At 29.4% G+C, this 27,838-nt stretch overlaps 4 protein-coding genes across 4 annotated transcripts; 3 read left to right on the top strand and 1 right to left on the bottom strand.

Annotated features, from left to right (window-relative positions):
- The first annotated feature begins 47 nt into the window (after positions 1-47).
- Positions 48-4,157, top strand: LOC116769609 (juvenile hormone-binding protein-like). Its single transcript, XM_032660748.2, has 5 exons — positions 48-209; positions 1,729-1,957; positions 2,370-2,488; positions 3,120-3,272; positions 3,806-4,157. The coding sequence occupies exons 1-5, from the start codon at positions 149-151 to the stop codon at positions 3,967-3,969; spliced, it is 726 nt and encodes a 241-aa protein (XP_032516639.1). The 5' UTR covers positions 48-148; the 3' UTR covers positions 3,970-4,157.
- A 3,544-nt stretch (positions 4,158-7,701) lies between these two features.
- Positions 7,702-16,571, top strand: LOC116769831 (uncharacterized). Its single transcript, XM_032661025.2, has 5 exons — positions 7,702-8,138; positions 10,837-11,068; positions 11,269-11,393; positions 16,150-16,281; positions 16,375-16,571. Exons 1-5 carry the CDS (start codon positions 8,039-8,041, stop codon positions 16,554-16,556), a joined length of 771 nt encoding a protein of 256 aa, XP_032516916.2. The 5' UTR covers positions 7,702-8,038; the 3' UTR covers positions 16,557-16,571.
- Positions 16,572-17,232: 661 nt separating this feature from the next.
- On the bottom strand, positions 17,233-18,405 carry LOC116769734 (replication factor C subunit 3). Its single transcript, XM_032660921.2, has one exon. It carries the CDS (start codon positions 18,322-18,324, stop codon positions 17,257-17,259), a length of 1,068 nt encoding a protein of 355 aa, XP_032516812.2. The 5' UTR covers positions 18,325-18,405; the 3' UTR covers positions 17,233-17,256.
- A 1,364-nt stretch (positions 18,406-19,769) lies between these two features.
- On the top strand, positions 19,770-27,168 carry LOC116769798 (beta-secretase 1-like). The gene is made up of 9 exons (XM_061522622.1): positions 19,770-20,103; positions 20,345-20,464; positions 20,994-21,146; positions 21,266-21,440; positions 21,516-21,763; positions 21,857-21,931; positions 22,047-22,154; positions 23,135-23,266; positions 24,962-27,168. Exons 1-9 carry the CDS (start codon positions 19,969-19,971, stop codon positions 25,268-25,270), a joined length of 1,455 nt encoding a protein of 484 aa, XP_061378606.1. The 5' UTR covers positions 19,770-19,968; the 3' UTR covers positions 25,271-27,168.
- Positions 27,169-27,838: the final 670 nt, after the last annotated feature.

Genomic DNA, 27,838 nt, shown 5'->3' with positions numbered 1-27,838 from the left:
GTCTGTCATTAGCTGTTGATAATTTCTGACCTATGTATGAACTTGATTTATATATTTGCATTGTCATAATCATCTTGTATATAAAAGTGACGTATTCGACAGGGAACGATTTATTTTAGTGCCATTCTGCTTCAATTGACTGACCAAAATGGTGTACTTAAGTGTATCTTTGTTGCTCTTTTTCTTTGCGAGTGCGTTTTCTGGTGGAGGCAAGTAATTTATTTACCTAAGATACTTCATAAGTGTTTGCCGTATTTAGTAAAAATTAACTATTTTCAATTCGTAAAAACAAAATATGAATTAAACTTTTATTGTTTTTTTTTCATTAATAAAAAAAAGCGAAGCATTTCTTATCTTTATATCAACGGGAAGTTTTTAGAATACATTCAATGCAATATACACAAATTTTGATGTTTAGATTTAAGAAATATCAAATATCAGTTATGGCTAATGTGAATTTCTTAAAATATAAATCTGTTTATCTAAGCACCAATGTTACAATAAAATTTTACGAGTACGATCATTTTCGGTATTATTATAATCAAATTATTATATCATGACTCTCATAAAGTTTCTTGAAATCAAACAACAATTTGGCAGTTAATCTAATGTTTACACGCACTTTGACATCCGATAAACGAGATCCGGGATTATTTTGGGTAAGAGAATGGAAAGTTTTATAATAAACATATTTCCTAAAAGGCAAATTAACTTTTTTTGAACCATGGGTGTTGGAGGAATTCAAGTTAACAGTGTACTAATTTTCTATGCGGTAAATAAAATAAATACCTTCAATCCAACAAAAATCGTAGAATTTAATGGTGTATGCAAAGTTATTAAAAATTTCAAGTATAAGTTTAATAGCGAAATTTATAAACAACTTTATCAAATTATTTAAAGGTCTAGGAATTATAACAGAATTTTATCAAAACAAGTCCTAATTACCTGTGGACACTAATAAATAATTATATTGTCATTTTAAAAAATAATACTTATTTAAGGTTGATAATAAGTTTTTAGCTTTTTATTTCATTATTTTATTTTATTTTTTAATGGAGTTAAATAGATAACCAGATATGGTACACTATGTAAATATTATTACCACTGAAAAATTAATTGAAAATAAATCTAACTATTTAGTAGTTTTACTTCAGGGGTGCTTTATTTATTTGTAATACCTGTATCAAAAATTTTACACCTGTATGTTAAAACATATGGAATTGTATACGAAATAATAATATTGGATGTCATAGGGTCAATGACGTTTATTTCGTAATGATATTAACATGCATTGATTTCCTGATGCTTTAAAACATGTTGCAAGCTCGCGCCTAAACTGGAATTAAGTATTTTCCTTACTGTCCTTGTAAAGTATTTTTTATTCAACCTTTATCTCTTTGGACAAAATACTTTGGACATCAACTTGCCATTTGAAAGAGATATTGTAGATACCTATACAGTAGCTTTAGAGGTTAAAAATATATTTCAAGGATTTAATAGATAACGTTGGTAATTGTTATCTTTTTGCTGTTAGCGTTTAAATAAAATAGCTATTTTTAAAACCAGAAAAATATATTTAAAAACAAATCGAACTTAACCTAATTCTAGTCTCTTTCAAAACTATTTATCTGTTAAATAAATAATATTTATTTAAAATTATCTAATTAAATAGGAGGATTATATATTGAATTAAGTAAATGTCCTTAATATTTTAATATATTATTTCAGCGGATTTGCTCACACCCTGTGACGTTCATGATACCGATTGCTTAAGTAAAACAACACAAGAGTTTTTGGAGAAAACAAGTGCGGGGATACCAAATTATAATATCAAGCGGTTGGATCCACTCGTTATACCAAAATTAGAAATAAAACTCTCTGAAAAGTCAGAACCAGTGCTACATTTTAAGGATCTAACGGTTACAGGATTGAAGGGTCAACAATTTTCTGGGTTTAAGTAAGAAAAATCAATATTTTTACTAAAACATAATTGAAAATAAGTATTCGAATTCAAATCAGTTGTCCTCTAAAGAACTTACAAAGAAACAGAGTGTGGGATGAACGAGTAATCCTCCGTGTTGATAAAATTGAAAGTTGTCTTGGCTCATCAGGATGGCCTTGAAGGTTTTTATGTGTAATATTGCAATCTGATATTTGTAATAGATATTAAATATTAATTTTGCTGTCACTACAAAAATGGGTATTACTTCTATTTTTATTGTAAATTATTTGTTCTGTGAAGATCTCACCATGTTTAAAATCATTAGTTATTGTTGTTGGTTGTTCCCACGATCCAAAAACTATGACATTTAGAGACCTTAAAAACTGATCACTTTTAATCGTTTTGTTTTTATTGATAACTTTTACAGAATGGATACAACAGCCAAAACAGTAGAGTTGCAGACGAAAGCTGATTTGGATATTGTTGGAGAAATAACATTAGAAATGAAGAAAAAGTCCTACACTGGTTCATATGCAGCTAAAGGAAGTAAGAGGAAAATGAAGTATTATGTAACTTTAGTAAGAGTATCTAAAGTATTAACAGTCAGGCACTTGCACTAATTCTACGTATAAGTAATTGAAAATCTCTGTTTTGTTTACTAAAATCCCGGAACGCCGAGTGCGGTTCATCCTGTCAAGCCGGACAATATACGATTAGTCTCTATCTCAAAATTCAACGTTTCTAAAACAAACTTGGATGATTTTGTTTAAGAAACTCAACATTTAAAGCTAATTCATTACACATTTTTAAAACCTAAAATTTATCAAAACAATTTATACAATAAATCAAATCTATAGCAAAATAATTATGTGATACAAAATTTCGTTTTCATGTTAGTTTTATAAAAAAGTGGTATTTTAATAAAAATTGAGTAATGTTCATAATATATGCAGATTAATGTAAATATATCTCACCGGATCAAAATTTACAGTAATCAATTCATCAATATAAATTTCTTTCTTAAGATTGTACAATAAAGCAAAAATATAACACTAACTACAATACGCTACAAAAAGTACTGTATTTTTATCGTTCACAAAATGTTAGTCATATAATTTTTCTTACACATTATATGTTCAGTGAGAAATAAGTTCCATTAATATCTTATGTTCTGCAGCTGCGCTGGGAACAGCGAAATATGACTATGCTTTCAAAACTGATGACAAAGGAGTAGAACATTACGAAATTGGAACAGAAACTAATGAATGTCAAACTTTGATTGACCCACAAGTTACTTATGATCAAGAACTAATCCAGGCATTAGAAAAAGGTACGGAAACTGTTTTTGCACAAGCAAATATGCTCTCTAAGGAGTATGGGAACATAAAAGAAAAAATGGGATTAGAATAAGAGCGAAGGTTCACTAAAAAAACGTTGCTATATCTATTAATTTGGTCTTAATTTATTCGTAGTACTTTGAAAGATTTTTTTTTCCTCCTGCTAATTAACTTAAGACGGCAGTCATCTAATCTGTTCTTAAATTAAAATAAATAGACCTTTGTATTTGTCAAAGAAGTTTGTTTCTCTATGAAGTTAATTATCGGATAAGTTTTAAAATTAAACATGTGTTAGAAATTGTTAAGATCAGAGACAACAATTTTGCCGAGCCTTTCAACAAATTCACAAAACGACTTCAATATTCTAAGAATATTATAAATGATCTTTCACGAGATTGAGTTTAGAGAAAGGCCTGTTAATAAAATTATAAATATGTTATCAGAGTGTAATTCTTTTTTTTAAGAAAATATATTTTTTTAAATCTCGTCTAGTAAAACATACTACAACCTCTTTATCATCTTCCAGATACAGACCTGCAAGGGAGAAAACAACGTTATTATGCCAATCAAAAGGACATAGAACAAAGAATTTTCTGTGAAATTGTTTCTCACGCCTACAAAACCGTTGTTCATAATATAAGAGCGGCAGCGAAAATACTTCCTAAAAGCGCTTTTCTGAAAGGAGTCTGATAATCTGTTATTACGCCTTATTGCCATTAAAGTAAAATCAATGAATTGAATAAGCAACATACCATATAGACGGTGAATAAATTACAAATCATTTTGTTTTAGTACAATATTGTAAGTATTATAAATGGTCTATTAAAAAATGTATTATTTAAAAATAAAAAATATATAAATCATGAGTAGTACACTAACCTACGTTCCTTTATTCATCCTCGTACATGAAAAGTATAAGTAGAAATATATAAGTAGTGCATACGGTAATTATAATTTTTGTGTAAGACTTACTTAGTTACCAGCCCCGGCTTCGCACGGGCTCTTTACAAAAGATATAAAATAGCCTTTTTAATTTTGAAATTATTAAACTTATATTATGAAAACTTTCGAATGATACGCCTGATTTAAATGATTTATAAAGTAATTGACAGATACTGATGTAGGCTTGAAAACGAAGTAATTTATTTTGATAAGACTTAATACGGTATTTATGAAAATAGCTTTCCAATAAACACTTTAGGAATACCAATTCTTAAAAGTTGTGAAATGTATATAGTATGTTATCCTTAAGGTATAACCATATGCCAATGAGGACTATTCTGTAGACCTCTATAAGATACACAATTCCGCGATATATTATTTTGTTATATCTCAAAGACTTTAGGCAGCGTTTCCGTTAAAAGCTCTGAGACGGCTCATGTTTTCCCGACATCTTCAACAAATATCGTTAAGGTACAAACAAGTAAATACAAAAACTTAACAAATTATATACTAAAACCTTTCTAGAGAATCACGCTATCGAGTGGTGATAACTGTTTGATAATCGATGCAGTAGTTTTTCCGTGTATCGCAAACAGACAGACACACAGACGCAGCGTTGGACTTTGTTTTATGATATGTTTATTGATATTGATATTGATATTTATGCTTCTATTTTTAAAATTATTTGTATTACAAATATTTTCCAACACATGAAAACGTTTGAGAAATATAAATATATTAATGTTTAAATAGATTAGGGGGGTTAGTGATTCAAATTAAGAGGTCACATTATCAGATCGTACAACTGAAAACATCCCACAAATAATAACTTTGCCCTAGCGATAATATGAAAGTAAACTTCAATTCAACGAATACACATATCAATAAACTGTTATGATAAGAAACACGAGTTCCACATAAAATTATGTATTCCTAAGAAAATGTCTTAACATTATATTCAGACTAATATTGTTTCATAATAAATGGAACATAAATAGTAAACGGTGTTGAGTACAACAAGTAGAATTAATAAAATATATAAATTAAAATCACGGCAACATTAAAACTTGAAAATAAATGTTGTAAATTACGAGTAGGTACATGAACTCCACTAATAAACTCCAGGAAATGAATTCACTATGAACCGGACGCAGATGTGTATATAACCTACCATGTAACCGCTAAGACAGGAAAAAGGGTTGTTATTAAGTCGTAAAATAAACTATTTTAGACTTATATTTAACTTTTCATTAAATATATGCATTTTGCATACGAACTAGGAATTCTGAATACAAGTGTCTGCTTTTGTTAATTACTTGATGATTTACAAAAAATAATAACGTATATATTATTATTTTTTTGCAAAAACACCATGTCGGAAGAAGAAGCACATTATTTTAGCCCTCTTAGTGAGTATACACAAAAAATACGGATACACCTTTAATATTTTCATAACAATGTAAAAACAGAAACAGGCTAAAATAGGAATACTTTATTCAAATTTGCATTCTGTCTTTGTATAGAAACGGTGTGGGAGAATAAATTTACACATATTGATGTCATAATAAACTTTTCTAAACCCACATCATTTTGTAAAAGATGATTTTTAAATCTAAATATTAGGTATAAATATTATTATAACTACCTTTTTTAAACCACAATTTAAACTAACGAAAAAATACATCATTTTCCGTAGACTTTAAAAGAAACTATAAAAAGTAACTACAATCAATTCTAGAGTCTCGTTGCCTCATTTATCTTCACCTTCCCAATTTCCAAAGTTGTTTTCTACTCCAAGTTCTGTTTCACCTGCAAGCACCTTAATTTACAACTGCCAACTGCATATTCATTTAGTTTTCTTGAGGGCTCAAAATTCTCTGCCAAAAGATTGACAATGATATATTTTGAGTTGCATTTGTTTTGTAACAATGTTCTTATAACATTATGTAATCGCTCCATCTATTTGCAAGACTTCTAGGCTTCAGCTCGATATAACAGTGAAAGAAAATAAATAATTTTCTATTTTATAACAATTTTTACTTTGTACTTTATACTTTCTTACCGAGAAAGACAATAATTAAATAAAGACATGAAAAATAATGGTAGGTATTAATGGAAATCATCTAAATTTGTGTACCCACCACTGAACACAACATAAAGTCTATTATTTACCCTTAATGTATTGATAACTCGTAATCTATAATTTGCTCGTAATGTTTAATTAATTAATGCTCTATTTATTCATTTTTAAATAAATTATCGTATGAAGCAACAAGTCCAACAGTAAATATTATTATAATTTGATTCATTTAAGCATATTAAGTTTGTTTTCTAATATTGAAATTAAAATATGTCGCCTAAATTCAGCTACATATCGCAGCTTCAACTAAACATTCATTACTAAGCTCTTAATCCACTTATAACTGTTTCGAATTAAGTCTGATAAATAGATCTTAATTCGGTTAGTTCTAAAGTCTACTTAACACGAAATTCCTGCCTTTGTGTTTAATATCTATATTAAATTATCTTATAATATTAAATATGCAATATTGTTATGACTGCATATTACAATATAATAAATTATTGTTATTATAAATTTTTAAATGAATTACTAATAATTTACTAAATTAAGAGAATAAATGTTTGGAACGTCAAAAATTCGTTAACGTTCTTTTTAACTTTTTTTCTTTTCGGCATATAATTTAAAAAGTGTAAATCTTTCAACGAGCACTCAAGAATTGAACAGGTACCTAAAATTGAAATGGCAATCTTCGGACTACTTTGTTCTTTTAATGAAAAACCGTTTAGAGATGCTTTGTACAAAATGCTTTCAGTATTTACTGTAGCCTTAATGCCAAATATTTTTCGCAATTGACCGAGGCAGTCTATAGAAATCTGAGGTTTATTTTCTGAGTTTTTTACTTTTTTGAATGTTATTCACTCAAAAAGTAATAGAAATATAGTAAACTGTAGTAATAACTTCTACGAAAATATTATTTACATTGCTATAAAAATCCTTTATTACACTAGAATATTTGAATCAATTATTTTTTAATTTAAATATAATATAACAGCGTTAAAACAATAGAATAGTCATGAACATATTTACCAAATACATATGAGAGGACAAACGTAAAAAACAAAGATTTTTTTTTAATATAATATCAATCCAACTTTATATTTACGTAAAGCAGATAAATTATTAAACAATGTACCCAAGATTCTTACAGTGAGTCATTATTTTACGAGTAATTAGTAATTTAAAAGGCCACAGGGAATATTTAGAAAAATTTATTAAAATAAAAACACCATCTTTTTATAAAACTAACTTTTTATCTAACAAAACTTAGTTGCCGTACTATATTGAAAATATAAGACATAGTTACAAAAATATCATACCTTTATATACACCTAACCTAAAGATAAATAAACTTGGAATATTTTATTGCTAGTCGTTAAGACACGCTATTTCATTATGCGTTGTAGGTTATACAGTCACGTTGATTATTGTTTAACAATACATAAATTATTAAGAAAAATAGAAACGTCTTCATATTACTTGCAAATTTTTAGTCATAAAGAATCAGTTCAGATAAATGATCGTAATATACTGTACAAAATAAAACTAAACAAAAACACAGTGTAAAGGTAGAACCCTTAGCGTCAAGGGACCCAAAGTTACACCCAACAAATTACGGAATACTCGCACATAAAATACTTTTAACTCTTTCTTTTTGAAAAAAAACTAAGGTCAGTATGTATAAAAGTGGTGCGGACAACCGGTCCTTTTTCTTGATTCTTATTTAGTGTCGGCGAGATGTTACTCAATTGGGTACGAATTTTGATATGTGTTTGTGTATTCAGTTTCACACAATTTTGCGATGGCCAGTTTCTGAACTTCCGAAGTTTTGACATACGTGAGTATTCATTTATATTATTATTTTTAAATGTAATTTGCTTTCAACTTAAGTAATATTACAGACATGTTTGTTAAAATATAATATTTTACTTTAATTAACTCTATGTCATTACCATTCGTCCACCTCTTTGCTTATTCAATTCTTCAGTTTTATAGAATTAAATATCAAACACGTTAATTAGTGTAACTTGAAATAAAGAACAGAAACTCCATAAATTTTGCAATTATAACCTATTTAAATAGCATTTTTTTATCCATTCAAATAGTAATTAAATGTAAAAAATGAACCCTTGAACTTAATGAATTGTACGAAATTAAAAATTACTTCGAAAACTATATTTTAAAACAGTAAGAGGAATTTACCTTGTACCAAATGAGTGACCGAAAATGTTCATATTTTATTTTAATTAGCATTTCCACTGCGATACATAACAGTTGGTAATTAAAATCATATTTTACATACGGTAGGTCATCTGTAGATAATTAGTACTAAATGCTAAGTAGTGCGAGTGGGCCATAACTTAACGTCAAAAACATGGTATCAACAATTCAATACATTACACAAAATAATTGTGATTAAACACAGCTCATGAGTCAGTTAACAATAGATATGTCAGTACAGTTGGTCTCTTAAAGATAAAAGCTTTAACCAATCTTTAAAATGTTTACAATATAAACGTAAAGTATTGTAATATTGTTGATTACACCGCTATCTTAGTATCATTAATTAATGAAGTTAGAGACTAAACACGATTTAAATTTATTTGCATGTCAAGATATTAAACTTGGTACGGTTTTGTTGTTTTGTAAGAAGAATTACTTTTTGTCGACTTAATACAATAAATTAATGCATATGTTTTTATATATTTAGGTACTTAATGTACGTATAAGTAATTGCCTGTGTTCTTGGACATGAATTTTGTCAATGTGAAATAATTGTGCCAACAGTGAAGTCACACGTTGTTTATTTAAAATCACTTAAAAATATATACTTTACTCAACATAATGTTTTCAAAAACACTTTTAATACGTGTATAATTCAAAATTAAAAAATATTCTATAAGATAAAGTATCTTTTTAATAATGATTATAAATAAATATTACCGATTCTCAGATTAAAACAGATCAAAAGTTTGTTATTACAAGCAGCATATGTAATTGTATTTCTCCTTTGATGTCTCGTTGCTTGTTAGGTCAACAAAATCCCTCGAGGTTTATTTATTCCTAAAATTTGTTTGGTCGTGTAGTCGATTTGCCCGAAAACAAAGACAAAAGCCAATTTAAATTAGTTTTCTATGCAGTACGTTTATTGAAAAATCTACTCCATAGACTTTAAAGTAACATACTAAAATAAAGTTAGGTACTATATAAATCCTTTTGAATTTAAAACTTTTTATCTGCAAGGTTATTTAGTTTTATAAATTAAGATTTTTACAGATGTTCTTCATGAGATATTTAGGTAAATAGGGTGTTTCACCATTTTGTCCTCTAACACTGTTATGACCTTTATACATACCTATACCTAAAGGCAAGCATCCACGATTTTTTTTAAGAAAACTGCTACTTCTTAAAAAAAAAGTAAAGCGTTAAGTTCAAAACAACCTCCAAGTTGATAAGCAAACATAAATTGAATAACAAATAATTAAACGTTGATAAATCGTCTCTTAATAATTATAAAAGTATTCCATCCTCTTCTTCGTGTAAGTAATTTTCCGGTACATCATTATATCGTTATAATTTATCCTCATAAGTCATCCTTCGAGAAATAAATAATAACATTTTATAAATTTATCTCTGCGGATGAATCCGTAACAGAGTAATGCAAATGAGACACCTTAAAATTTAGATATGGTTTTCGTTATTCTTTTTATAAGATACTTACAGCACCTAATCAAAATATTCTTAAATAAATTTCACATTTGGGAGCGAGTTTTAGATAAATTAATTAGATCATATAGTCTAATGATAAAACAAATATTAAAGCCCTCCGGTTTTGAAAAAAAAATGTTTTTAACCAGCAGACACTTAAGTTCCTACCTACTCGACAATTTCCTTTTATAATTGAAAAAGTTCCACAAACAAAAAAGTTTGGAATGTGAACTGTACAAGTACAATTCTCTTCTAAGATCAACTTTTTATTTATATGTGTATATTTGTAAACTACTTGTTATGGTACCTATAGGCTTTTATTTCATAATTTAACGCAGATGTACCTTGTAGTTAATGTGAAAAATTAACAGTATGACATATTATATGAAGCTTTATTCTAAACTACAACAAACTTAAATTTCTGAAATTGTGTGAGTTTATGTACGTAACTACATAATTAAAACCGTTTTTAACCTCAAAAATAAATATATTTATACTTCCAGCACAACAAATCTCTAGCGAATTTTAAATTTCAGAAATATTTTGAATAAGTTAAGCGAGGAACTCGTGCGACGCGATACATAACTTTATTTAAATTTTCAATGTAAATAAATTTCTTTTCTAGTCTCTTTATCCTATAGCATAATTGTTTCCTACCCTACTTAAAATTCTTAAACTAAATCAGTCGCACAAATCTTAAAACTTTATTTACAGTCTAACTTATTCGACTAGATATTTAAATCTCAGCTTTGCAATCTTTTTAAATTGTATTGTCATATTTAAACTTTTATTGCAACCAAACAGTATAGATTTTTTTTTCCTTTTAGCCACCAGCACTCCCTTGCCCTTTCCAGCGTGTCGAGCAGACAACATAGAATGTCTTCGTCGAGGACTAAGAACATTTTTCTTCTTAATGGACTCCGAATATCTTGGGATGAAAACTGTGGACCCTATTATCTTAAACAGCCTTACAGTAGCGCTACCTGAAGAGCAACTATCATTTTTAATGAGACGTATCAATGTTACCGGAGCCAGATGGACTAAACTCCTTGAAAGGAAGTATGTTACACAAATAAAATTTGATAGAACTTTATTTTGCGTCGAGAACATTTTAAGGTCAATGTAAATATTAAGCTTCAATTTTTATACCACTATATGGCACCATATCCATATCTTAAATATGTGGTGTATAAATAAAACAAAAATTTTTGTTATTGATTATTTCAATGTTTCATTACCTTTAAAAATGTGTCCACTAGATTTAATCTTGCTGGCGGAAAGAACGGTGTAAGATTTCTAAGCGATCTTCACGTTACTGGAGAACTGACGATGACTACAACAGCAAGACTGGAGCCGTTCTTGGCTCTCATTACAATGGACATTCGTAAGTTATTCATATGAACGTAAACATATTGGTTTATAAAAGAAGATGACAACCAACTGTATTTCTTTTTTTTTTATAATTTACGAACTATATTCAAATAAGAAATATCTCTAAAAAGCACTTTACTTCCTATGAAAAAATATATTCGTCATAGCTTTGAATAAATGCACAATAGCAATTGAAATAGTTTTTATGTTGACTGTTTCCAAATAAAGATTTTTTTTTCTATACTAATATTGTAAAGAGAAAGGTTTTTATTGTAATGGACAACTCCATACGTACTCAACCGATTTTTAAAAATTCTTTGTTCATGAATGTAGCGTACATTAGTAGGTCAGTTTAGCTGTTATTATATATAAAAAAACTAGCTATGCCTTCGACTTCGTTCGCGCGGAATACTTTTTTATATTATTTATATTCATAAATAATATAATTCAAAATAGGCCAAATTACTCCTGAAAGGTAGTTCTCAATCGTTCTAGCTTCTTCGATCACTACTCTAACCAAGTTCTGGTCCCAATAGGTCTTTCAAAGATTAGCAGGAATAAATAGACAAGCTGACAAAAGTACTAAAAAAAATATATTTTGTTATAATATATACAGTATATGTATAAACAATTACAAAACTTGGTTACTTCAATATTACAAACAAACACCCGGATATTATTCACTTGTATAGATAAACAGGCACTACGAAATACAGCTTCCATTATTTGAATATCCTGTTGGAAATGTGACTTTTAGTTTACGATTACACATAAAGAAAAAAAAACAATTTTTAAACACTGTATTTTTAATATTTTACAACCGTTAGAACATTTCGTGAAGACATGTATCAATTTTAGATAATTGAAGGTGCGTTATTTTGTTTTGTACATCACGAACTATTATTGGCTTGGTATAACACATTCCATTTCTTGTTCACACGGTCTAAGAATTACACATACATGTATCCCAAGTAATACGATAAATCCAATTAGACCTTAAGAGCGGTTTCAATGAACTGGTTTAACTGGTCATTGTCTTCATAGTGGTGGTACCCTGCAATAATTACACTTCCTTGATATTTGTTTGCAAGGACGTCCAGTTATTTGCAATTTATAAACATACCTTGCTAATTTCGAAATGTGTTTGCTCTTGCAACTTGTAGTCTCTTATAGGCTATATTAACATGGAGACAAGTCAAGCGGTAATAATTAATGTTGTGCACGACATATTTTTCTTAAATAACAAAGAGGCTTTGGGATGTTAAAGATGGGAATATTTATTTTACGGTGAATTTACTTTTCAAATAACTTCTAAGAAAAGTGGTTCACTCGACAAGGTTTTGGAGCCTATATATAAGCTTTATTAAATGTTTTAAGGTCGTTATCCTCCACATATTTAGATACCAGATCGATTTATGAGTCATCCTGAAGGTTATAAATGTCAAGAGAAGACGTGAATCTTTTAAAATAATTACGTTTTAAAAACGAATTATATATTAACCTAGCTGTTGCCCGCAACTCCGTCTACGTAAAAAACAATAAAAACCTTTTCAGCGCCGCATGCGCCCTGTCTCCCACTTGTGCATAAAAATAATTAATTTAGGGATCGGGATTCGGTTTCGCTTTAAAAATAAGCCCAAGTGACTCTTTATTACAACAACTACCTGACAATAAAGTCGCGTCAAAATCGGTTCAGCCATTACAAAGATTAACTGCAACTATTAGACTGAGAGGCAAACAGACAAAAATTATAAAATATGGTGTTTTGGTGTATGTACCATATATATATTCATATGCATATAGTAAAAACGTTTTTTTTTTGTAATGTGTGTTGCTGTTAGCCCTGCGGCTTTTACAGCGTCACCGGAAGAGAAACTAACGGTTATTTCAATATTACACACCGACACTCTAATTATATTTATATCTATAGATTATACCGTCTATCTTGGTAAGTATAGAAACAAATCAAAACTAAATTTATAAATATTTATCGTCGATTGTAATAAATGCTTATTTAAGTACATATATGTACCACATGTTTACCTTGACATAGAATATTATCCTGACGAGTTCAGTTTGGCGTAGTTAATACACAATATAGAGATAATGTAGTTTTATATTAAAAAGGGCCCTTTTCTAAATGAATAACTACTTTAATCAAAAATCTATTATTGATACTTATATCTACGTCGTTGCCTTTCATGACAAATTTTACACACTAGTAATGAAATTAATAATATAACGAAATATATTAATTTATCTGTCTTCATAACGGTAAATTTAATATAAATATACGAAATTGCTATTGATTTAGTTCATGTTCTAAAATTCCAGAACTACTGCGATGGTATTAGATAGAATCAAAATTAGTGTTCAGTGTTAATATGTCACTGCCGACAATAACGTAATTCATTATTTCCTCACGACAAATAGTGAGGATTTCCTTTTAGTAGAGGTAACAGAGTTACTAGATAATTTGCGAAGCAAACGATAAGAAATTAATGAAAATACTCTTTATGTTCGAATACAGAAACTTCCGTCAGGTCTCGAGGGAGATAATGAAAATAAATCTAAAAAGTGGTTTCTTCTTTTCACTTAAGTAGTTAGTTGTTAATAGTATGTTAGTCCGGTCAATTTAGGCCAAAAAATGAGGGTGAAGTTACATAAAGTCCCAACAAGCTGAATTTCTGTGAAGTTGTTCAAAACATAATTATAAACAATGTCTCCAAGTTCCCCATCATTCCCGTTTAAGGAAAAATTTTTATTCAAGGTCAAAGGTCAAAAAAATGAGTTTTTCGCGATTTTCAGCAAAACGGTAAGTTTTATCATAAAAGTACATCAGACAAAAATTGTAGATCATAAAATTATCTATAAAAAATGTATCAATACTTTTTTTCTTACGAGCCACCGTTTCTGAGATATAAGGATTCAAAAAGTTATAAAAGTTGTTATCGTCATAATATGCATGAGTACGCCACGTATATACATCTAGAGTTGTTATATGTTATAGTTTCAATGTTGAAAGAAAAGTTTACGGCTGAAAATATATTGGTAAAACAAGCTAATAATGATGCTGATGTATTGATTATTGAAACAGCAATAGAGCAATTCAATTTGACAAATACAACTATTGTTGTTGGTGAAGATGTTGACTTACTTGTATTACTCACTGCTCGAATGCCAGCTGAAAAAACTATTTTTTTCTTAAAATGAGGAAAAGCTCAGCATCAATCAGATATATATTCATCAAAAAGTTTATTAACTTTTGTAAAGTGTCAAGATCATGTACTATTTTTACATGCAATAACTGGCTGTGATACGACATCTGCATTTTACAGGAGGGGTAAAACAACAGTTTTCAAAATGTTTGAAAAACAAGATTTAATTCAATGTGCTGAAGTTTTTAAAAAGACTAATTCAACTCAACAAGAAGTTATTACCAACGGCACCCGCTTTCTTCTTTCTATGTATGGAGCTCCTAAAAAAACTACCTGTTTAGATAAGCATCGATATGCATGTTTTGTTAAAAATACTAAAAATAAACAACAAGTTCAATTAGCTTGTCTTCCTCAACATCAGTTGCTGCTCACCAACATCTTTTTCGAGTATATTACCAAGTTCAAGTGTGGCTTGGTAATCAGCTAGACCCTACAGACTGGGGTTGGAAGTTGGTCAACAATATATTAGAGCCAGTTCAAACTTTTCTTCCACCTGCGCCGGAAAAACTGCTGAACACTATTTTTTGCAACTGCAAAAAGGGATGCAGTGCTAAATATGGTTGCAAAAAAGTCGGACTGTTTTGTTCTTTGGCATGCACAAATTGTCAAGGCCGGTCGTGCTCTAATATTGAAACACAAACAATGGAGGATTCGTTTGACTTCGACGAAGTATCATGCGATACATCGCTATTGGCGCAATTTACTTGCATCCAAAATGAAGATGAAGAAGAAGCAGGAGGAGAAGAACAAGAAGAAGATCAAGAAGAAGAACAAGAATTTGAAACTTACGAATAAGACAAATAAACTTCAACACTTTTTTTTAATTTACATCGCTTTTATCTTTCCCAATCTTTGAAATTTTCCGTTATTTTGCAATAGTTTTACATTAAACAGGATCACAACTGACCCGTGGAGTTGGCCTACGTTAAAAAAAACGCGCTAAGTACACTACCTCATAGGTGACGTGGAAACGTGTGCATATTATGACGATAACAACTTTTATAACTTTTTGAATCGTTATATCTCAGAAACGGTGGCTCGTAAGAAAAAAAGTATTGATACATTTTTTATAGATAATTTTATGATCTACAATTTTTGTCTGATGTACTTTTATGATAAAACTTACCGTTTTGCTGAAAATCGCGAAAAACTCATTTTTTTGACCTTTGACCTTGAATAAAAATTTTTCCTTAAACGGGAATGATGGGGAACTTGGAGACATTGTTTATAATTATGTTTTAAACAACTTCACAGAAATTCAGCTTGTTGGGACTTTATGTAACTTCGAATGTCTAAATTGACCGGACTATGTTTACTTTATATTGTTTTTATTTTCAGCATTGGTAGTTTTTAGGGGGTAGTGTAATAGAACTAGTATGAAAAATTTTTTTTTTAAATAATACATTTCTTTGAACCTTATATTAAAGCATTGCTAACAATTTTTTAATCAACTAAGACAAATAGATAAAACTAAAAAATATTAGCAATAAGGTAAATTGCAGTCTTTGAAATTAGTTTAAAAATAACTAAGGTTCCTAAAAATACTTTCAGAGGGTGTGGAAAGTAATGTAACCTATTCTTGGGCTGGAGAGAGAGGAGTAGACAATGAAGATTACATTTTAATTGGACCTGAGAGGATCGCTGTCAGAAACTCAAGAACACCCACGTTCTATTTACAAAATGGTAGGGGCTAGTATTATTATGTAGCGTACTAATTTCAATATTATTTATTAATTCACGTCATTTGATTATAACACATGTTTAATTTCATTTTAGGTCACAAAGAAAGTGTCAGCATGATGGAAAGAGTACTACAAGTTAAAACATCTGTTTTAGACCATATAGCCAATGAAATAACTATATCTTTAATGCATTCTATAATGGATAACTTTAGAGTATTTGCTAATAAAGTGCCAGCTAAACATTATTATACATATGCCAGTGTCGAAGATAATTAAATAATAATCTGTGAATTTCTATTCTATTTTTTCACCCTATCAAATTTATTATATCTCTTTAAGAAAAACTCAAGATAATTTATTATTAAAAAGTATATAATTTTTAAATGTTCATAAAATTTTTTGAGTTCAAATAAGTATATGTATGTTAATCAAAAAAAGGAATCAAACCAAGTTCAATGAAAATTCATGTATAAGTAATTATAAAGATGGACTAAAAAAATTTGCCTCATAAATTCATACAATAACATTTTTACAAAAAAACCTCAAGCATAAGGCACTTAATCAATAATCATAGGACAAAAATGCCTCACACCATTTTGGAAAAAAGTGTATCCTGTCACTCTGCTCACCCAATATTAACTAACATAGCTAAGAGTAACTGCAAGGAAACTGGCTTACAAAAGAAAAATACTCGGTTGATCTATTTGAGCTAACCATTTGTTCCGTTGATCCGATTGGGATTGGGATGTTTATCCCACATACAGATCAACATCACACAAATAAACACACACACACCAACATCAAATTTATAACATCCCCTTTGATATAAAAGGAGTTCATTTGTATTTTGTAATAATAATGTGATAGCAAATACATGTGACAATTAATTTTAAATCTTATAATTATATTAAACCAAAGTTTAGTGCTAGTTTAAAAAATAATACACAAAAAAATAGTTTTTAGTTTATATAATGATTCAAAATACATCTCCAAGTGCTTCTTCCAAAAACTTTTTATAAATAGCCATAAATTTTGCAACAAATGCTTCTATATGAAATATGGATTTATTACCCAGTCTCATTCTATGTTCATACTGGGCTGCATAGCTTGCAATCTTACATTTCATAGACATATCACAGTTACAAACTAATTCCTTTAAAAGTCCTGCAAATATTACATCTGGTGGTACTCCGTGTATTATTAATTCATATAACTTTTGACGAACTTCAGCAAGTTTTTTGGGTGATTGTTCAGATAAAATCATAGCTGCTGTATCTCTTATAAATATTTGCCAATCTGGCTCGGGAACTTTCTGATCAGAGGTAAATGGATAATGCTGTACTTTACATGCCTCACACATTAACAAAGCACGACGTAGATTACGATCTGCACTTTTTGCTATCCGCATAGCTAGTTCCGATGGCAAACTTAGGCCTTCTTTTTTACAAACAGCATGCAAAACCGATGCTATTTCTGTTTCGGTAGGGGCTGGCACCCTTATTGTTAAACAACGCGATCTTATGGCTGGAATAACTCTTGAAATTGAATTGGCAATTAATATTAGTCTGCAAGTACTTACATATTTCTCCATAGTACGACGAAGAGCATGTTGTGCATCTTTTGTTAAGTCATCTACTTCATTTAATATAACAACTTTAAACTCACGCTGACCGGCAGAGTCGATCTGATGCGTTTGTGCCACGTTTTTTACAAGATCCATAATAACAACTCTATCGTGTATACCAACATCAGTAGGATTGACCTCAATATGATAATTGCTACTGACAGTCATTATTTCTATTTTCTTATTAGAAGGCGTTGTAAAATGCATTGTTTCTTGACGCAAACGTTCAGATCCGGATCCATATAGTTCTCTTAATAGGCACATAATTCTAGTTTTTTTACCAGCTCCTGATGGACCGTATACAAGAAGATGAGGAAAATCACTTTGTTGAACAAGACTTTTCAATCTTACAGCTTGATCTTTGTGATAATCTAGCTTCATTAAATCTTTAGGGCGGTGTTTATCAACCCAAAGACTCATCTTGTTTATCTTAATTAAACTAAAGCTAAATTCCTCTTGGACTTTAATAAACCGGCTCAAAATTTCAAATTACACAATGTCAAAAGTATCTTGACTTTATCAAAATGCCCGCCAAAACAAAATCTGCGTTCCAAGGAACTATAAACAAAATTTGTGTATGGTGGCGACATTTTCTATTTCTATTTTTTTAAACACAAGATTTTACATAGTTTATGTTAACCCTAAAATATTTTGTTGCTGAATTAAACTTTGTTATAAATTATTCCAAATGTATTTTAAACAATTATATATTTAAAATAGAAATAGCTGAAGAAGTGATATTTGAGGTTCTAACTATATCTTAATTCTTATATCAATCTTATTTCATTATTAATAGCTAAAGAACTCAGATATTTTAAAATAAAAATCTATTCCTGGTTGGGTAATGGCACTGACCTTAATTTTATACCAAGGACGGTATTATCGTATCCTTTACAGTTAATGCGGTGTTTCGTATTGTGATTCGTCTTCGGAGATCAACAGCAAAAATCTAAACGTTATCTGATGTTTATATCCTATACACTTTATTTTTAGTTTTATTATATGGCAAATCTGTGAATAATTAGAAGTGACAGGCAGTAGGAACCCCAACTGGATGTGGTATAGGCATACTAAATCTTATATTAACTCTGTCCCAGCAAAGCATTATTTTTTCCCCTCATCAAAGGCAGCTATGGAGGTCCTAATTTTTTTCAATAATGTTACATGTTATCTCATCTCTTTAAAATGAGATTTGAGTATAATGACTGATGACTGGAGTAATTTTTAAAAATATATATATTTAAATAAAAACCCTTAACTAGAGGAGTGATAGTCGATGGGGTTCAAGGAATTTAAATAGTTCTAGGAGTGGGTAAACCACCTACTCCATACATTAACTTTTTAGTCAGCGATCTTAGAATATCAGTGTTCTCAGTGGTCTTAAAATCATTATAGGCTTACTTATAAAACAGATTAGGTTGATGATGATTGATGGGAATGATGATATGAAACCCTAGATTCAAATAATTGTATTTTTTTAAATCCGCAGCTGTGGGTAGTTTTTATGCCTGAGTTTTATTCGATTAAGCAGATGGTGTTTTCCAGCTTCATAGCAATATTCTAAATTTTAATTTTGATACTACCTGTCTAATGATAAAAAAATTGTGGCAATTGTTAAGTACATCGATTCAATATAATTCAAACAGTCTACCTCATGGCTTTAAACACTACATTGGTGCCATAAATATTTTTTTTTCTGTCATTTTATATTCCAAGACTTCAATTTAAAAACGGCTACATAGATTTTTCTTATATATATTATAAAAAATAGTGTTAATTTTTTATCCCGATGTTAAAGTATATGTATAGAGTAATCAATAACGTCATGTGATGTTATGTCAGTGTCAAAAGTCAAATACTTAACGGTAGCTTAATGTCAATGGGTTCACCCAACTCCAAAGTAAGCAGACAGAAGCCACTCAAAATCAGTAAAAAAGGGATACTAGGTCTTCCTTGATCAAATAATCAATTTCTTCAATATGTGTACACTAAATTAGAATATCTTCATTTAGAAAAATATACAATAACTAATACATCCAATTCTGGGCATAAATTGAAGCAAAAATGCAAAAAACAAGTTTAAGTTATTTTTTTGTACTCCTCATCGTGTCCGTGACTTCATGTGAAGAATATAACTTGTACGGAGATGCTGGACAAGCTTATGCGTTTGAAATTGATATCGGACATCCGAAACAAAAGGTATTTCATTAAATTATTTAATAGAATGCATTGATGGAAAGCATTGTACCTGTTTAACACTTTGTTATTACTTATCAAGAAAACTAAACATACAAGTGACCGGCTTCTTGATTCTTTTATAAATCGTATCATTTACTTCCAGAAGAAACCAATAGGATTCTTCTCATTTTGTTTAACAGTTATGTCAAGAAAATGCTTAAATTACATTTTATTGTAATTTAAATCAATTTTTATGTTACAGCTTAATGTAATAATTGATACAGGAAGCACAACTTTGGCTATTGCAGCATATCCAAGAAAAGATAATAATAAATATTTTTATCCTGGTAACTCAACAACAATATACAATAGTATCACAAAGGTAATATCAAAATTTTAACACAACAATTTACATAGAATAAGGTTTTTGATTGTTGAAGAGTGCATTGTAACAGAATTTCGATAGTGGTAGAAAGTAAAAATATCGGTCCTTGTAGTTTAATAAAAGCAGATATGGTTCTAAGATCTTATTCATAGGAAAAACAAAGATAGCATCTTAATCCCAATTTATACATATTTAGAATATTTACATTGTTATAAGCAATATTTGTGTCTTATCTATTTTGATGTGGTTTTATCAAAAAGTCAAAGCTTTTTATCCTTGTGGACTTAGTTACATCAGCATGTTACTACCCTTGGCTCTTAATTGTTTTTCAAAAGTACTGTGTGTTTAAGTGCTATGTTAATTCTTGAATAGAATACTTGTTTCTAATCTTCATTGAAGTTATGGGACACATAAAAAAAGCGATGAACTGAATTGAGATCAGTGTAAAATTGATATTTGATGTGGCAAAATATTAAACATAAGATTTTATGACTTCACATTTCTTATAAACATTTTTATATTGTAGATCGAGTCAAAATATTATCAGGGGACATGGGTTGGCCATTTAGTATCTGATTTTGTAACCTTCCCTTCACTACCGTTGATACCAGAAGTTAGGTGTGATATCGCATTAATAAGTAAGAGTCACAAATTCTTTATGAACGGCTCGGGATGGCAGGTAATTGATACATAATAATTATAATAAAATTAAATTAAACTAAAATTTATTTAATAATTAAATAATATCTACAATAAGATTTTATTATATTATAATCATTGATCTGTTCTATGTTTCAGGGATTACTAGGGCTTGCATATTTATCAGTAGGAGCCCGAAGTGATGGTGTCATTGTTGGTTCCTGGTTGGATTCTGTTGAGAGATCCTTGAATAGGCCTATGTCTTTTCAGTTCAAGTTATGTGGGGTTGAGAGTCCTAACAACGCCACACATTATGGAAAGTTTGAAATGATAGGTAATATCTCTTAGAAATTAATTTATGTCATTAAGTTCACATACATCAAACATAATATTTATTTGGTTGTTTCAGCTGATAGTTCAAGATCAAATGAAGTTATTTATCGAACTCCAATTTTGCGTAAGAGATGGTATGAAATAGGTGTGCTCTCAGTGAGAGCTTTTACAAAGTTACCCAACTCGTCTTTTGACAAATCCAATGATACATTAAAAGACAACAATACTATTGACAAGGATATGTGTATGAAATTAAATAAAGATAAAAGTATTTTGGATTCTGGAACAACCAGTATAAGACTGCCCGATGAGATATTTACCAAGGTAGGAAGTTGTAATGTTTATTATAATCTAAGGCACTAAGACATTTAACGTAATATTATTGTATTAACTTAATATTACATTATTTTATTTCAGGTTGTAAATGTACTAAGAAATGCTGCACAAACAGCAAATATGTTGATTTGGGATGAATTTTGGTACCATGGCGAGGTATGCTATAGTGTTGTGTTTTTCTTCAAACTAAAGTTGCATTTTTATATGTATACTTTAAAAAATATTAAAATTCATTGAATATTTTTATTTAATTAAATGATTGATATTTCAGGCTACCTGTTGGCCGGAACCTCAGGAATGGTCTTTACCTTCAATTGCCATTGACCTTCTCAGCACTGATTCAGATAATGAATATTTTACATTGGAAATACCGCCACAGGTAATTTTTTTAATATTTGTATTTTTAATTTCAAATAAAATTTTTTTTGCTGCTGCTCAGAATTTATTTTCATAATTTTGGCCCAAAGTCAATATTTATTGTAAATAGATTTTTTTTTTAATTTTTACTCGCTAATAAATATACTTATTTAAAATAGAACTTTAAATTCTATACCAGTTCAAATTTCCTTACTCATTTGATTATATAGACTATAGCTAGCGTCAAACGTCAGTATAAACGTCAGTCAGTATAAACGTGAGTCAGTATAAACGTGAGTCAGTATAAACGTCAGTCAGTATAAACGTCAATATAATAGGCCAATTATGTCACTTAAAGTCGTGGAGTTAAAGTCAAATCAAAGTCAAAGTCAAATTTTACTTATTTTTATTCTTCTAACAATATATCTTAGGGCGATACATTCAGAGGAATGTATATAAAAGAATAAAGCATGTCACAATACAGATTTGTATGTAGGTGAGGTATTCGCGATTAAAAGAAAGTTACGGCTTCAAAAAAAGTTGTACTTCCAATGTCATAACGATTGTCATATGAGTCATTAAATAGTTTTGAACTTTAGAATATTTTATTTCAATATATAATTTCATCCATAAGCTTAATTTTAAAGAAAAACGTATTAAAACGTGAACAAACTAATTAAACTTGAAATTATAGTATTTTTAATTTAAAAAAATATGGGTACCAAGGCTCTAACAGTGAATTTATCTGACTTTTCCTACTATATAGTAAAAGGTTTTCTTTTTATAGACAGTTTTTATACAAAAGTTTTTTTTTTTATTGTATAATTGTCCCAAATATTTTAAAATACAAACATTTATGATTTGTTCACATAATCTTCAAGCTTATTTATATCAAATTTGTAAGTAAATATCTACAAAAATTTTAGTTGAATGAAAAGTCAAGAATTTTATGAATTACTTCCGATACGATTATAGTTTTAATTTATTATTGTGTTATATCAGAACTTTATGCGGGTGATGACGGCTCGCAACAACAGCATGTCGGGTCGCGTGTCCGAGTTCTGTTACAAGCTGGGGCTAGAGGCTGGCGGACAAGAGACGGTCCTTGGATACACCGCAATGGAAGGACTAGAGGTATAAATGTACTTAAGAAATATGTGAAATTGTTTGACTTAGCCATACGAAAAGGTCCAAACAAGATATGTAATATTTCATTGCTCCTTAAAAAATAATTTTATTTAGTTAGTTATCCCAACATTGATGAAAGTTTCTGATTTCTTTATTGCGCAATTATTTGGACCGGAGTAATACTCCTGATAGAAGGTCGACATGAAGTGTCATTTTGCGTTGTGTTTTGTCCGATGAGTGTGAGTAATGATCTTCTATCCTGTACCTGTAGGCGTGGGTTACAGTGATACCCGATGAAACGGTGTTCCGCTTGGGATTTCCGTTGTGAGGTTGTTCCAACGAAAAAAAAAACCGGCAATTGTTTGCGTTGCAAGATGAAAACCGTATAGAAAGCAGCTTGCAACTACAGATGGAATCAAAGGAACTCACTTACCCCATTGAAACCCATACTTTGGCACTCAGTTCAGATTAAGCATAATACGCATTGAAAACACTCAAAAATCATAAGGTTCAGGGTCATAATGAGTGATGTGTGTTTTATGCAGAACGCAGTCCTTCCTATGCTTTCTCCCTAAACGTTCAGCGGCCCTAATTAACTTCGATTTTGACGTACCTCTTATGGGTTTCTGATTCTTCTGATCAAGTTTTGTTTGCATTGAAACTTGCCAATGTCTACCTTATCCCAAGTTGGGTAACAGAAAGTACAGACCCGTCCATTACAGACCTCCATAAGATTGTACGTTCACTCTACGTTCTATCAACTGTATAAAGGGGAATGTTTATAGGTATTCTTTGTCATGGTGCCATCTTCACGCATTTAATATCAGTCTACGACGTAGAAATGAATGTCAACCACATCTTCTAAACACTTTTAATTACAGCACAGTATGGACCTCACGGTCCTTCTTTTCATGGACATGCAGGTTCCGACATTATGAACACTTCTCAGTATTTTCCTGATAGGGTCTTTCTACAGCAGAATGTTCAAAATAAACCGGCAAAACATCACGTTTCTCCTTATGTTGTAGCTGTCCATGGATATTGATTCCCATTTACCACCATTCAGGCCGTTTGTTCATTTGTCACATTGTAGGTATAAAAGTAAATATTACTCGTATGTGTTCGATGTTCACATTGAGATTTATATATTTTTTTTCAGACTCTTTATATCTTATGATTCGTTAAGAAAAAAGTAATTTTGGCAAATGAAAATATAGTTCCAATTTTATTCCAACCTTAAAGTATCGTTTTAGTTTAACAATGGAAAAAATATTTTACTAATACAAATATTTATAACATTGTAATATTCAATAACATTTAAATAAATTGTCAATATATTACAAAAAAAAAATCAATAAGAAGTTTTCTGACAGTATACATTTTTCATTTTTCTGTGATATTTTTACTTATAATTCTAGTCATTGTTTAATGTTTAATAATAATGCATATCATCATTATTTATGATGGTTGGATAAGGGTAAAAATATGTGGTACAACATAACTTAATTGAATTAAATGTACATTAATATGAAATATGATTTAATCATCTTTAATGAAATGTACATTATATTGAATTACAATTAGTTGCGCCAGATCTAAGCCATCCATAATTTTAAATTAATTAAATTGTCCATTTTCCAGAAAACGATTTTATTTTTCATATGTACCAAATTTCACGTGTCGTATCCATTATTATTCCAGGTACTCTTCAATAGATCAGCTGGTTGGATCGGTTGGAAACCATCAAACTGTGGTCCAAATGCACGTGTAACAGGCCCGTATAATATTTCATCGTCCTTAATATCGCTATGCGAGTTGACAGAACCGGTCCCCGATGTTGCGGTCTCCATTAAAGCTGCCCAATGGACGCTCTGCGTTATATCCATTGTAGCCGCTGCTGTATTAATATATTTACTGGCTCCCTGTATTAAGGTATACTTAATCAGACCGTTGCCAAGAACACAACAAATCTCTTTATCCCAAACATCTTTAGTTGAAGAAGAAGCCTAAATATAGGTAGAAGAATCTATTTTATATTAATACCAAATTATGGATGAGCGAAAATTACCAAAAAAAAAAAAAATATTTTGGAAATTATTTTTTATAGATGTGATCTGTTTTCGTTGGATAATTTTAAAATGATCGTCGTATACCTATTCATACTTATTTCACTGATCTCATTTTCTTCTTAACAAAATGTGATATTTTAGTTTGTGATAATGTTTGTTTTTCAACGTATATCAAAAAAAAAAAAAATTACAAGAACTTATGTTGCGCAGGGAGTTCAATTTTAATCTTTATTGATTACTATCAGTATCAATAAACAAAAATAGTCATGAATTTTTACGTTCCTTTTGAAAATGTAACGTTTACGTATAACGGTTCTTTTTATTCGGAGCTTTTTTCCAAACGAACCGTTTCTATAGTTGTATATGTATATGTATTTACTTATATTTTAGTACTGTAGTATTTTAATGGGCATTTTGTAATAAGTATAAATACTCTTTGAGAGTCATTAAAATTATAAAAAGTCTTAAGGCACGATTTTCATATATTTTGTAGCGTTTTTAAGTTGCACAAAATCGGTCTTTATAAAATTCTTAGTATAACTTGCACAGTGTGTTTTTGGAAGACTAACATGCTTATATAGTCTGAGACTACGTCATAGATTTAAGTTATATCTGGAAAACTGAATTGATATTTATCTTATGAAGATCAGTTATCAGGTAATATTTTTAAGTTAAATAATTAAACCTGGAAACAATTTTTTGTACTAATTGTCACTAAATAGTGTAACCGAAATGCCAACCAAAAAATATTGAGTGTAATTTTTTTTATCATGATGATATTTTTTTTTGATATTGACTAACCGCTTCGAATAGTGTCTGAAACAACATTTCTTGGTCAGACTTAGGCAAAAAAAAAAAAATTTCTAGAATTAATTATTAAATAATCAGAAATTTGTTTATTCAAATAATGGTAACTAGCTGACTTAGTTTAGTGAATGTCTTTCGACGTAAAACTATTTCTACTATCAATATCTGTCCATTTCATAACGTATCATTTTTCATAATCATACTTTTGTGTTGATAAAAAAAAAAAACATCCGTCTCAGAATAGACCTTTATTTATTCATTTAAACTTTAAAGATTAGATAAATGAAAATAGATGATAATTAAAATCGTAGTCTTATAACAAATTAATTCTTCATTAAAGAAGTCATTTTCAATTTTTCCATACATATCTAGAGGAAAAAAATCTCATAATGCCATATATATTTTGTAGAAAAAATACTTTTAAGAGTAAATGGCACTTAACAATTATTCTTCTAGCACATTTTTAAGATTTAAGTAGTGTTAAGTACTTAAGCCTGATGAGCGTGTTTTACTTTTATTACTTCACTATTATTAAAATATATACTTTTTTGAAATATTTTGATTCAGAAAAAAATGCAGTTAATGAAAAAATCAACAATGCAGTATTAATCTTTTATGCTAATACTATTTTATTTTTATTCGTTTATTAAAAACGTTTTGTTTAATTTTAGAGCATTTTCAAGTGTGATAATTTTTATTTAAGTACTGTCGTGTGCGTGAAATGTAGACAAATACTAAGGTATATTTAAAAAAGAAATTGGAATTTAATTAGGTCATTGAATTGAAGAACTTTGATGTTGGGATTTGTACTTTGTTTTTTTAAATTTCATCTAAATAAATGGTAACTTTCTTCTTGCCAGACTTAAAAATACGTGGCCAAAAAAACAATGTTTTTTTTTATGTTAAGTGTTGCCATGAAATTTATAATTTATATATTGTTTGTGAATGGAGTGACCAATTAGGCAAAAGGGTTTAAAGATAAATTTGTCAAACAACAAATTGTTATATTTACAATAAAGTATTGTCTCAAAACGGTTTTTTATTTTACCTTTCATTAAAATCATATCACACCTTGCAAACACGTAAAATATTTAGTATTTTTCTTCAAATATTCCTGTTTAAATCTATTCTGAACGAATACGAAAACATTAATACTATGTATGTTTATGAATAACACTATAGCTTTTACTGTTAGGCATACGTCTTAAATAAGATGCCTCTGTAAACTTAAACACACATAAAATCAAGTACTCTCCATATTAAATATTCGGAATTTAGCTAAAAATCTAGAAACAGTTGTCGTTCAGGATAAGAACATAAACATAAAAAAAACGATCAATGATAAGCAGGTAATTGCTTTTTGGGTATGCGGGTACATGTTCAGGTAAAAGTGAGACATTAGTTTTGTATATTCCAACTGACACTATAAATGCGAAAGTTTGTGAGGATGAATAGATGTTTGTTGCTCAGCCACGCAGAAACAACTTAACGAGTCGCAATGAAACTTTACAGTAAAAAAGCCTGGACATCAGAATAACTTTGTATAATTTATTTCCAATGTTAGTATTACGGGACCTGTTGTATTATGTAGAAAGTCACGTGACGCTGACTATAAATGTTGCTGCCGTTTAGTTACCATAACTTCCATTGTTTTATCACGCTTTATACATTTCTGAGTGAGCACTATTCTCAAGATCACGCG

Source organism: Danaus plexippus, chromosome 14 (assembly GCF_018135715.1).
Source record: "Danaus plexippus chromosome 14, MEX_DaPlex, whole genome shotgun sequence".
In the NCBI taxonomy this organism is placed as follows: domain Eukaryota; kingdom Metazoa; phylum Arthropoda; class Insecta; order Lepidoptera; family Nymphalidae; genus Danaus; species Danaus plexippus.
Note: the sequence above shows the minus strand (reverse complement) of the source record. Positions and strands in the feature narration are given on the sequence as shown.

Coding starts and splice junctions, on each gene's coding strand:
- LOC116769734 (XM_032660921.2), bottom strand. CDS start 18,324: ATGAGTCTTTGGGTTGATAAACACCGCCCTAAAGATTTAATGAAGCTA.
- LOC116769831 (XM_032661025.2), top strand. CDS start 8,039: ATGTTACTCAATTGGGTACGAATTTTGATATGTGTTTGTGTATTCAGT. Junction 8,139..10,836: donor CTTCCGAAGTTTTGACATAC/GTGAGTATTCAT, acceptor TTTTCCTTTTAG/CCACCAGCACTCCCTTGCCC. Junction 11,394..16,149: donor TCTCATTACAATGGACATTC/GTAAGTTATTCA, acceptor AAATACTTTCAG/AGGGTGTGGAAAGTAATGTA.
- LOC116769609 (XM_032660748.2), top strand. CDS start 149: ATGGTGTACTTAAGTGTATCTTTGTTGCTCTTTTTCTTTGCGAGTGCG. Junction 1,958..2,369: donor CAACAATTTTCTGGGTTTAA/GTAAGAAAAATC, acceptor TAACTTTTACAG/AATGGATACAACAGCCAAAA. Junction 2,489..3,119: donor TTCATATGCAGCTAAAGGAA/GTAAGAGGAAAA, acceptor TATGTTCTGCAG/CTGCGCTGGGAACAGCGAAA.
- LOC116769798 (XM_061522622.1), top strand. CDS start 19,969: ATGCAAAAAACAAGTTTAAGTTATTTTTTTGTACTCCTCATCGTGTCC. Junction 21,147..21,265: donor TGAACGGCTCGGGATGGCAG/GTAATTGATACA, acceptor TCTATGTTTCAG/GGATTACTAGGGCTTGCATA. Junction 21,764..21,856: donor CCGATGAGATATTTACCAAG/GTAGGAAGTTGT, acceptor ATTTTATTTCAG/GTTGTAAATGTACTAAGAAA.